The sequence below is a fragment of the Lolium perenne genome, chromosome 2 (genome assembly GCF_019359855.2).
Source record: "Lolium perenne isolate Kyuss_39 chromosome 2, Kyuss_2.0, whole genome shotgun sequence".
Taxonomy (NCBI): domain Eukaryota; kingdom Viridiplantae; phylum Streptophyta; class Magnoliopsida; order Poales; family Poaceae; genus Lolium; species Lolium perenne.
Window position 1 is genome coordinate 137,213,183 of NC_067245.2, and position 12,271 is coordinate 137,225,453.

At 47.8% G+C, this 12,271-nt stretch overlaps 1 protein-coding gene and 1 pseudogene across 1 annotated transcript; one reads left to right on the top strand and one right to left on the bottom strand.

Moving 5' to 3' along the window:
* Nucleotides 1-4,187: 4,187 nt before the first annotated feature.
* On the top strand, nucleotides 4,188-6,986 carry LOC127328761 (uncharacterized; annotated as a pseudogene).
* Nucleotides 6,987-10,737: 3,751 nt separating this feature from the next.
* LOC127333429 (acyl carrier protein 1, mitochondrial) lies at nucleotides 10,738-11,553 on the bottom strand. Its single transcript, XM_051359818.2, has 2 exons — nucleotides 11,253-11,553; nucleotides 10,738-11,138 (listed from the first exon to the last, which is right to left on the bottom strand). The coding sequence occupies exons 1-2, from the start codon at nucleotides 11,472-11,474 to the stop codon at nucleotides 10,962-10,964; spliced, it is 399 nt and encodes a 132-aa protein (XP_051215778.1). The 5' UTR covers nucleotides 11,475-11,553; the 3' UTR covers nucleotides 10,738-10,961.
* Nucleotides 11,554-12,271: the final 718 nt, after the last annotated feature.

The window sequence follows — 12,271 nt, forward strand, 5'->3', positions numbered from 1 at the left end:
ACATCCGTCAGGGATAGCCCTGAATAATCGTACTCAGTATGCGGATCATCAACCAATAACCTTTCACTTGGGGCAAAAATTTTGGGCAAATTGGTGGAATTGGAGGATCAAATCCGTGGCAACCTTTGCTCTAATACCATATGATGCGGGCTGAGCCCATGTGGGTTGCCCAATCTCACGAATTGACCCGGGTGAGTGTGAATGCGGAGGGGGATTCGCGGGGAAGTGGATGAACACGAAGAACACGATACAAACACACGCACACAACACAAATCGGTTATCCTCGTTGGCCCGAACCACCAACTCGATAGAATTGTAAGAGAAAGACCAAAGGTAGAATCTCTTGCAAAAGATCGACAAAAATCCAAATAGATATCCCAAAGAGTAAAAGACCAATTAAGAATAGAGTTGCAAAGCAAGAGATTCTCAATCGATAGAATTACTAGAATGGGAAAATATCTAGATAAGGAGGGATACAATAGATGGTTAATCTAAGGTGGGGGTTTCCCAAATCCACAAAGGGGTAATAGAGGCATAAGCCAATTCATCTTAACATCATCTCTCCCATGAAGGTGGGGGTAGGTGCCTATTATAGGTAGGGGCCGAAGTGTTGAGTTACAAGCCAAAAGGAGCTGAGATCTGGCTGAGGTTCAACTGGGCGGAAGATCCGACTCCTGGGGGCGGAAGTTCCGGCTGGATTCCTTCAGCGTGAATATCCGGCCGAAAGTTCCGATCCAAAGGGCGGAAGTTCCGGCTAGATTCCTTCAGCGTGAGCATCTCCATTCTTGGATGGTATCTGGGCGGAAGTTTCGGCGGTGGCGGGCAGAAGTTCCGGCCTGGAACGTCCAGCGCTTCTTCCTCCTTCTCTTCCATGCTTCCGTGACATCGACCTTGCGTCCTCGGGTCTCCACGGCATCCTCTCTTCCCTCCGTGCTTATCGTCGAGTTCCTATCATCAAGATATAACGGAGCATGAAGTAGTATATCGTCCCAAATAGGCGATTTGAGGCACGTGTAAAGGAGATGATTCACCTTTGCGTGACGTCTTGGCGATGAAGCACATGATGCGGTGACGACCGAAAGTCGTCCCGTACCACCTTATGGAAGCCAAGCTATAGTGAGTTGTGCAATTAACAGAGTTGAGACCAAAGAGAAGTTGATGATTGTATATGAAAAAGTTGTATAAACTGTACTCCGTAAACTAGCTGACATTCATATACATTTAAGAGTAGCAATAATCAAATCCGCGAAGTTAAATTCAAAATAGCGGTTGTTGTGTTGTAGGTTATGTATGTCAACAGAAAAGATAAAAAATAATAATTTAACCCGTAGCATCGCTTGGGCATATTTCCTAGTCTTAACTAATTCTCAATGGCATTCAGCCATAGCCAGTTCTGGACGAAAAAAAACCTTGTTGTCTCATTCGAACTCAGCCCCACAAACCTAATTGGTGAAAATCCTTCAGGTCACACTAGAGTGGACCGAGATCCATGGTGTAAAGAGTAACCATCCAATTGGTATGCTTTTATCGTAGCCAATTTCAGTTCAAGGCTGCAACAATTCTTACAAAACTCATATGAAGAAAGTCTTAAAACTCTGGTGATGATTTAAGCTCATACAAATACACACCCAAAGAATAGCACGAACATTGGGCACAAATATAACCTACTCCCTCCTTCAATAGTTGTTGTGTATAGATTCATCCGAATCTGCGACGACTAATACGGAACGGAGGTCATATGAAGAAAGTCTTAAAACTCTGGTGATGATTTAAGCCCATACAAATACACACCCAAAGCATAGCATGAGCATTGGGCAGAAATATAAAGTATGGACGACTAATATGGAACAGAGGAAACATAGGAACAGAGGAAGTTGTTATTACTACTAAGCTAAGTGTATGGAAACATAAATGTCAGCCATGCTTCAATTGTCATGCTTCAGCATGACAAAATTAAAATGGTGAAGGAAATGGCAAATTGAATTGAAGATGTAAATAGACTACTTCAAGTTTTCACTAAAGCATACAAACTGTAGCAAAGAAGTGGATCAGGCAATACCTGAAGAAACAAAGGACAAAGTTCATGATCGCAATGGTGCTCTATCAGTTACCACTATTAACCAGATACGCAAGCAGTTTTGGAGTTTCCTATTCATAGTTAATATTAACTCGCAGTCACACTAAGTTCAACCACTGTTCTTACATGCAAATATAGTACTTACAATTACAAAGATAGCAAGACAACGCAAGACTTTAGATCACAGACTTTAGTCAGATTTTCTGGAAGAGATAAAGGGGATTTCAGTATTCTACTATTTCCTCCGATCCGAAAAAAAATGTTGGAATGGCGATTTTGCAAAATAACCCACCAGCTTTTGTCCTTGCCAACCCGCACTCCTAAAGGAACGTCCGCCGAGCCGATGGAGGCCTGGGGTCGCGCCGTTTCCCACGACATGGCGACGAGAAAGCGTGGGTGGGGATCGGGAGGAGTTGGCCTGCGGCATTAGTGCGGGAGCCCCGGCGGTGGTGAAGAGTGGGAAAGCGAGCGGCAGCCCTCTCCCTAGATGTCCGCATCAAATCTTGCTACAGATGCACGGGAGGGCGTCGATGGAGATCCGGGCTCTCCTGGCTTCGACGGGGGTGCGAGGGATGTCTCCTTCCAGCCGGCCGCGTCGGAATCTCAAGGGGGATTCGGGGGCCGACCCGTGCGGAGCGATGGAGGCGGTGTCATCTCTGTGGGATTGGGTAGCTGGGGACGAGAAGAGGACGGGAGTGGGGTTGGGGGATCAGATTGCTTTTTCCAGATTTGGAAAGGGTTTAATTGTAAAACGTTAATTATACTAACCACCCATCACTTTTTCCAGATCGGAGGGAGTACTGGTTATTAACAATAACCACTAATTAGAACCGCAAATGTTTGAGAAGTAGTTAACTGCTATACCATTAAGTGGTGATAATTTCACTCAGCAGGTAGTATTTTATTTTCCTTGCAATAGTAGAGACCCTAACAACTATGTATGCCACTATAAATAGTAGAAGCATACCTAACTGCTCATGAAACAACAGTGGCCCAACCATATAACAGTAAAGCCTGACATAATGGCATAGACATCAAACATGGGTGCACGAGAAGACATGAGGCAATTGAGGATATCAATCGTGATATGTTGACACTCAGTTCAAATATTATATGGAAAACAATAAACATGCAAAACCAACTGTTCTCTAAGTTCAGAAAATGAAGCTGATAGTTTGCCATCTTCCATTTAATGTAAACATTTGCATTAGGAGAAGACTCGATACCTGCAATGCAAGGTCACCAACCGCGAAACCCCTAACATGAAGCTTGATACCAGTTAGGTGCTTAATTTCGGAACACTAACCAACAACAAAAAGGTTGAGGCAGTGCGAAGGAAAATAATAGTTTCTACTGTGATCCCTTAATATCATAAGCGTCACGTATTTTAGGACAAACTAATTACAAAAGCATATAGAAACCAGTGTCCCTCAACATGGAGCAATTGTAAATATTAACATCTAAAATCAAACTTAATGGCATAACCAAAACTGTTAAACTGGTCACACATGATCATAGAACGGTAGTAGTAAAAATAATGAATCACCACAGCCAGCAATCCTGATTGAATAAGATGTGTAGTACACAAATGCATGAATTTTGCTTGGATGCAAGAGATGAAAGCACAAAGTAGTACAGTACCAAAGTTTTTTTAATTAAAGTTCAACATGTTTCTAGAGGTCTTTTATGTGATGTAATCAAATGTTTGACAAGATGTGCCCTAACTGAAGATTTTCCAACTCTCAACTATGCAGCTCCACTCTAACCACGTAATCGAAGTCTTCGGTACTTTAGCACAAAGATGGTAACTACAAGGGCAGAAAGAACTTTGTTGGAATACTATTAACTATATCAAACCATAGCTTTCTCACATAAACCACATTCATAATGTACCATAGGAGATGGGCAAGAAGCGTCACGTTTGTAGCCAAACTACGAGAGTCGAGAGCACCTACATCATTTATTTATCATATGCAATGACTAACACTCATTTATCTCTCAACCTGTGTTGGGTCTTGTAAGATGGAAGAAATTTGATAAAACAAAAAAGGCATGCTATCTTGCTAGACCAAGTTCAGGTAAACAGATTAGTTGTGACAAAGAATTGTTAGGATGATCTCCACGTCACCGATTCCAACGGATCGGTAACAAGTCCTTGACCTCGTTCGCGCCCTGATCGGGGGCGTCCAACCCTCTTATGGTTGGTGGGCCCCTGTGACCTGCGCTATATAAAGAGGTGGGGGCCGGGGCACACGGTACGAGGTTCACCGCGCCGCCAGTCACCCCACCGATATTCCCCTACCGATCTAGGGCTAGCGCAGTGCTCACGGGAAGCACCACCACCGTCGCCACCGCACGCTCACCCTCTCCGCCGCCGCCACCATGTCGGCACCCGAGAGCTCCTCCTCGAAGGGAGAAGGTACTCATCTCTCTCTCTCAGATCTAGCAGTGTACTCATCAGCAATAGCATCTACCTGTATAGGATCTAGTGTAGTCGTTGGCTACTCTAACATTGGTATCAGAGCAACTGTTAGAATGTATAGATCCTTTTTTGTTCAGGTAGAGAAGTAAGAACAGAAACTCTAAATCCTCCCTGATGCAAAAGAAAAGAAAAGTGCAACCGGCCGAGACCCATCTCGCCGGCACAGTTAGCGCCGCCGCAAGGCCGCGCCGCTCCTCTCGATCCCGATGCGCATCGGCATGCCGAGGCACCGGGAAGAAGAGCCACTCCACTTGCGCAAGCAACGCGGGGCAAAGAAAAGAAAAGCTCACCGGCTTACCGTGCTGCGTCACGTCGCCGGCAAAGAAAGGGCACCGCCTCTGCGCCGCTTGACGGTGACGCGCCCACCCTCGGGTGCACGCGCCGCCGCCAAGAGGTACAGGGGGGCGCCGCCGCCCGTTTTCTGCCTCCGTTCCTTGGCCGCCGCGCCGGGATCTGGTGGAGGAAGGAGAGAAAGAAAAAAGGAGAGGAAGGGCAGCTCGACGCCGGTGCGTGCTCGCTCGAGCAGCTGCCGGGCGACGCCGCCGCTTCCTCACCGGCGCAGAGAACCGCGGGGGAGTCTCGCGGGAAGGCGCAGCCGTCGCCGGCAAGGCGGCAAGGCGGCAAGCCGCGCGCGCGGGCGGGAGGTGAGCCTCCGCGCCGCCGCCGGAGTCGACAGAGAGGGGGTCGGGGGGGAAATGGCCTTAGGGTTAGGGTTTGGGCCGTTGGCCACCCTTTTATCCCGGCCGAAACAGAAGGGCGACCGTCGGATTCGATCCGACGGCCGTAGAGGGCCGCAGCGTGGGCACCGTGTGCCGGGCCGCGTCGGCGCCGTGTGCGGGCCGCGTGGGCTCCGTGCCCAGCCGCGTGCGGGCCGTTGGAAGGCCGCGATTGCAGGCCGCAGAAGGCCGCGGGCAGAGGCCGCACGGCGTGCGGGCCGCGTCGCCCGGCCGCGTGGGCGCCGCGTTGCTGTCGCGCGTCGCTCGCAGCGTGCGGGCCGCGTGGGCCGCGACAACGATCGGCTTTACTGTTTTTTTACAGTTTTATTAATTACAGAGGCAATTTTAGGCAGTTTTGGGTCATTTTGGCCAAAATTTTGTCTAGTTTTTTTTTTCTGAATAAATAGGACCAACGAAATATTTGTTCAGAAATTAAAAAGTAAAGGAAATGCCTACGAAAAGTTCAAAGTTTAAAGTTTAAAGTTCACGGTTTCCTTTGCAAATAGCAATGATATGTGCATTTATCTCTATTTCGCCCAACGGTGATATAGTTTTATTTGCATTAACAGTTGCATGTTTTAATTCGGACCAACGTTGGATTATAATTTGCAATTGTACTGTTCTCACTTCTTTGTGGTTTTCAGGAGGGTTCTACTTGATGAGCTGCATCAAGGATGTTCCCACCCTTAGAGGGGATAACTACACAGAATGGAGGAAGAAGGTGGATTTCGCCTTCGTCTGTGCTGAGGTGGACTGGGTGGTTGACACACCGCAGCCCATCAAGCCTGCTGACCCCGTCAGAGCTGACGGGGATACTGATGATGCATGGGCTAAAAAGAAAAGGGACCATGCTCCTGTGGAGATGTCCTACACCCTAGAGAACAGACAGTGGCAGACTGCCAACAAAAAGTGCATGGCTTTCATAAAGAATACAATTGAGAACGCTATAGTGGGCTCAATTACAGAGTGTACTTCATTGGGAGTACCTAGAAAAGATAAAAAGCCAGTTCACTGGTTCTTCAAAGACATATGCAACCCAGCTGTTGAAGCAGCTGGTGACAGAAAAGTATACTGGAGGTGCACATGGCATCAGGGAGCACATCCTCAGGATGAGCAACATGGCTGCAAAGCTGAAGCCCATGGATGCTGACCTGGAGCTGAAGCCTGCACTTCTGGTTCACTTGGTGATGGCTTCATTGCCACAACAGTTTGAAAATTTTGTCATCAATTACAACATGAGTCCTGAGAAATGGGACATTGAAAAGACCATTGCCATGTGTGTGCAAGAGGAGGATAGACTCAAGGCACAGAATGGAGGTACCATCAATTATGTGAAGGACAACAAGAAAAGGCCCTTCACACCAAGCAACAATGGTTCTCCTTCAAAGCAATATGGTAAAGCCCCAATGCAGCATCAGCAGAAGTTCCAGCCCAGGCCATTGCCAGTGAACAAAGATCAGTGTCTTCACTGTCAGAAGACTGGGCACTACAAGAAAGACTGCCCTGCTTTTCTGAAAGAATTAATGGCAAAGAAAGGTAACAATTTAGTTTCCTTTGTAAATGAATCCCTGTATACACAGTTTTCGAAATCTACTTGGTGGATTGATTCAGGTGCAACTGTTCATGTTGCAAATTCTTTACAGGGATTCCATTCGACGAGGACTACGAAAAGAGGCGAAGGATGCGTTGAAGTCGCGAATGGAATTCAAGCGAAGTTGAAGCTGTTGGCGACGTCCTGTGGAGCTAGCTGATGGCTTGACTATTCTGCTTAGAGATGTCTTATTTGTTCCTTCCATACATAGAAATTTAATAAGTGTATCGCGCTTAGATAAAGACAGTTATCAATGTTATTTTGGACATGGCAAATGTGCCATATGGTGTAATAATTCTTATGTTGGGGTTGCTATACTCCATGATGAGCTTTATTTATTGTCCTTGCGTGAAAAAGTATTGTCTGTGTGTAAAGTGAATGAACAAATACCCTCGTCGGAAAAAGAAGGAAAGAAAAGAAAAAGAACTGATGAATCATCGAAATTATGGCACTGTCGCCTAGGCCATATTTCGAGGGGGAGAATAGAAAGACTCGTTAAAAATGATATTCTTCCTCCATTAGAATTCTCAGACATAGAACAGTGCATCGATTGCATTAAAGGAAAATTTGTAAAGCAAATTAAAAAGGGTGCGAATCGAAGCACAGCAACACTAGAAATAATTCACACCGATATATGTGGACCATTTCCGGTGAAAAGTGTGGATGGCTATGATTCGTTCATAACATTCACGGATGATTACTCCCGATATGGTTATATTTATCCAATAAAAGAAAGAACAGAAGCGTTGGATAAATTCAAAATATTCAAAGCTGAAGTTGAAAATCAGCATGACAAAAGAATAAAGATAGTCGGAGTCTGATCGTGGAGGGAGTACTACGGTCGACATACTCCATATGGCCAAGTCCCTGGACCTTTTGCAAGGTTTCTACAGGAGACTGGAATAGTCGCCCAGTACTCGATGCCGGGCGAACCTCAGCAGAATGGGGTAGCTGAAAGGCGCAACCGTACCCTTATGGATATGGTGCGCAGTATGATGAGCTATTCCACCCTACCATTGGGATTGTGGATTGAGGCGTTAAAAACCGCTATTCACATTCTAAGCAGTACCAAGCAAATCGGTGCCCAAAACGCCGTATGAGCTATGGACAGGAGAGTGCCTTCTCTAAACCACCTGAAAGTGTGGGGGAGCCCTGCTGAGCCAAAGTATTCAATCCAAATATCGCAAAGTTAGATACCAAAACAGTCAGTTGCCATTTTATTGGCTATCCTGAAAAGTCAAAAGGTTATCGTTTCTACTGTCCAGACAAATATACAAAGTTTGTGGAAACGAGACATGCTGTCTTCTTAGAGGACGAAATGATGAGGGGGAGCATGGTAGCTCGGAAAATTGATCTTGAGGAGAAGAGGGTGCATGCACCCAATCCGATGACTCAGGAGCCATTTTTTGCGCTACCATGTGCACCTGTACCGACGATCCCTGCGATTGTGGTGCAAGCACCTGTTGTGACTCCACCCATGACAACGATGAGTGAAAATTCGGAACCTGTCCGTCAGGAGACGAATGAACCATTTGTTGCGCATGAAAGGGAGCAACAACAGCCACCTCCGTAAGCTGAGCCACAAGTTGAGGAACAGAATGCTCAAGAGAATGTGGCCCCTAGAAGGTCTACAAGAGCTAGAAAATCAGCCATTTCGACTGATTACAAAGTTTACAACACGTAAAGAGTTCATATGGAAGGTGATCCCACTTCATATGAAGAAGCCATGAGAAGCCAGATTCATCAAAGTGGGTGGAGGCCATGGAAGACGAAATGAGATCGATGAGTACCAACAATGTTTGGGACTTAGAGAATATTCCTAAAGGAGCCAAAACAGTGGGCTGCAAATGGGTCTACAAAATAAAATATGACTCCAATGGGAATGTCGAAAAGTACAAAGCACGACTTGTGGCAAAAGGATTTACACAAAGAGAAGGGATAGATTACAATGAGACATTTTCTCCGGTCTCATGTAAGGATTCCTTCAGATCATCATGGCACTAGTTGCACATTTTGATTTAGAGTTGCATCAAATGGATGTAAAGACGGCATTTCTAAACGGGGATTTAGAAGAAAATGTCTACATGAAACAACCCAAGGGTTTTATCATGGAAGGCAAGGAAGAAATGGGATGCCGCCTAAAGAAATCCATTTATGGATTAAAGCAAGCCTCAGACAGTGGTATCTAAAGTTTAATGAAACAATTAAGAGATTTGGATTTAAAGAAAATATTGAGGACAATTGCGTTTATGCAAAGTTTAAAAGTGGGAAATATATTTTCCTAATCTTGTATGTGGATGATATTCTGCTTGCCAGCACAGTGCTTAGTCTCGCAAGAGACACAGAAGTTCTTGTCCTCAAATTTTGATATGAAAGATCTTGGTGAAGCGTCATATGTTTTGGGCATAGAAATTCACCGAGATAGAAACAATGGAGTATTAGGACTATCGCAAAAGGCTTATTTAGAAAAGATTCTAAGTAAGTATAATATGCACAAGTGCGGTGCCACACTGCCCCTATAGTCAAGGGCGGCAGTTTTGGGAACCATCAAAGTCCCCAAAATCAATACGAGCTCGATCAAATGAAAGCGGTTCCATATGCTTCGGCTATTGGAAGCCTACGGTATGCACAAGTGTGCACTCGCCCGACTTAGCATTTATCACCGGAGTACTCGGTAGATATCAAGAAAATCCAGGTTTCGAACACTGGAAAATGGTAAAGAAGGCATTGCGTTATGTGAAAGGCACAAAGAGTTACATGCTAACATACAGAAGATCTGATTCCCTAGAAATAAGAGGGTATTCGAGATGCAGATTTTGCGGGGGATAAAGATGATAGAAAATCCACATCTGGATATGTATTCACCCTCGCAGGGGGAGCTATTTCGTGGAGAAGCTCCAAACAGGACCATAGTTGCATCATCCACGATGTATGCAGAATTTATAGCATGTTATGAAGCCACGGGCGGGCATTATGGTTAAAGAAATTCATACCCGACTTGAAAGTGGTAGATTGTATTGACAAACCACTAAAGATGTCTTTGCGACAATGAGCCTGCAGTATTTTATGCTCACAACAACAAGTCGAGTAATGCTACGAAACCGATTGAGGTTAAGTATTATGTTGTGAAACACAAGGTCCAGGATCAAACAATAAGTCTCGAGCATATAAGGACAAAAGATATGCTTGCGGATCCGCTAACGAAAGGCTTACCACCCAGCGTGTTCAAGGAGCACGTAGCCGGCATGGGTTTAAGGGAAAGTCTTACCTATCCTGGATCATAAGAGGCCCAAAAGTAAAAGAATTTGTTTCAAAACAGAGAAGTGCATTGTGGTCGTTCGATTCTATCGGCAATAGAGCTGTGACGATGAAACATGCCCTATGAACTGATCCAATATGAAACGAATAAAGTGAAAGTATAAAGTTAAAAGAAAAGTTGAGATCAAGGGGGAGAATGTTAGGATGATCTCCACGTCACCGATTCCAACGGATCGGTAACAAGTCCTTGACCTCGTTCGCGCCCTGATCGGGGGCGTCCAACCCTCTTATGGTTGGTGGGCCCCTGTGACCTGCGCTATATAAAGAGGTGGGGGCCGGGGCACACGGTACGAGGTTCACCGCGCCGCCAGTCACCCCACCGATATTCCCCTACCGATCTAGGGCTAGCGCAGTGCTCACGGGAAGCACCACCACCGTCGCCACCGCACGCTCACCCTCTCCGCCGCCGCCACCATGTCGGCACCCGAGAGCTCCTCCTCGAAGGGAGAAGGTACTCATCTCTCTCTCTCAGATCTAGCAGTGTACTCATCAGCAATAGCATCTACCTGTATAGGATCTAGTGTAGTCGTTGGCTACTCTAACAAGAATAAGCTTGTGAACAAGAAAACTAGTTCTTCAGCGACTCTGTATGTAACAAAAGAGCTAACATTGCATCCCCACCACAGCAATACACTTCCATCCAGGATCAATATTGACCGACACAACACGGAGCAACAGGGACCAGTTTTCCTGAACAACTCCAGTCAATTATTCATCGTCCGAAACAGAAACAAGAAAAGCCTCACCCAGGGACAGGGCAACGGAAGGGGGACACACTCAGCCGGCCATGGGGTGGTTGACGATGTACTCGATAGCGAGCTGCATGGAGTCGATCTTGTCGGCCTCCAAGTCGGGGATCTCGAGCTTGAACTCTTCCTCAATCGCCATCACCACCTCCACCGTGTCCAAGCTGTCCAGCCCCAGATCCTTCTCGAAGTGTGCATCGGGGGTTACCTGCCACCACCGAGGACCGTGCTCCGTGTTAGGGACTTAGGGTTTGGGTTTGGATCGATCCGGGCCAGCACGACGCGATGCGGAATTGACGGTGGGTCAGGGCATTGAAGTTACCTTAGAGGGGTCAACCTTGGGGTGGCTCTTGAGGACATCGAGGACGCGGTCTACGACCTCGTCGCGGGTGAGGTGCGCGTCGTGGGAGGACATTGGCCGCGTGAGCCACAGCGCCTGGGCGTGGGGCTGGCCCGCCGCGGCGGCAGCGGCGAGAGGTGCCACCGTGGTGGGCAAGAGGCGGATGTGGCGGAGGATCGCCGGACGAAGCGCCGCCGCCGCCATTTTCCTTTTTCCTCTTTCTCTTCCCTCGGGATTTTGACTCGGCTGGAGACAGGACCTGAGAGGGGGGCTCCTTTACGCCGAGCAGCTCGGCACAGTGTAGGTGCCGCACATCCCCGTACGTACGTGGGCTTGGCCCAAAATCTCGTTCGGTTTGCCTTCCAATTTGTTCCGCCCCGGGTGGGTTAGAGTATCTCCAACAGACGCGCTAAGGATGTGTTTGGTTGGGGATTCAGACTGCATGGGTTATGGCCAACCATATTTTGCCGGGCCACCCCATTCGTCTGAGTGTTTGGTTGTCTGAGTGGAGCGAAACGAGTTTCGTGTTTGGTTGTCTGAGTGGAGCGAAACGAGTCTTGTGTTTGGTTGTTTGAGTCGCCGCCTCGGAGGACCTCCGCGCTGCCGCCTGCACGGCTCGACGCCGCCTCCTTCCCGCGCCGCCGCCGCGCCGCTCCTTCCGCGCCGCTGCCGCGCCTTCCTTCCCGCGCCGCGCCGCTCCTTCCCAAGCCGCCCCGCGCCGCTCCTTCCCGCGCAGCCGCCGCGCTGCTCCGGCCGCCGCCTCGGAGGACCTCCGCGCTGGGTCGACTCGCGTCGGATCGAGGACTCGAGCGAATGGGGCGATTGAGCGAGTCCACTCGCGGGCCGCGTGATTCCACCGATTTTGCTGATTCGCCCCATACAACATATTTTGGGTATATTCCCTCCCTGGCCGCTCCGCCCCCTACCACTCGCGAACCAAACAGCGGGCGAACCGGTGCGACCCGACGCGAGTCGACCCAGCTCCCCCAACCAAACACATC

Excerpts from the sequence above, each read along its gene's own strand:
- LOC127333429 (XM_051359818.2), bottom strand. The coding sequence starts at position 11,474 with ATGGCGGCGGCGGCGCTTCGTCCGGCGATCCTCCGCCACATCCGCCTC. Across the intron at positions 11,139-11,252 it reads CCAAGGTTGACCCCTCTAAG|GTAACCCCCGATGCACACTT; the intron begins GTAACTTCAATG and ends CGGTGGTGGCAG.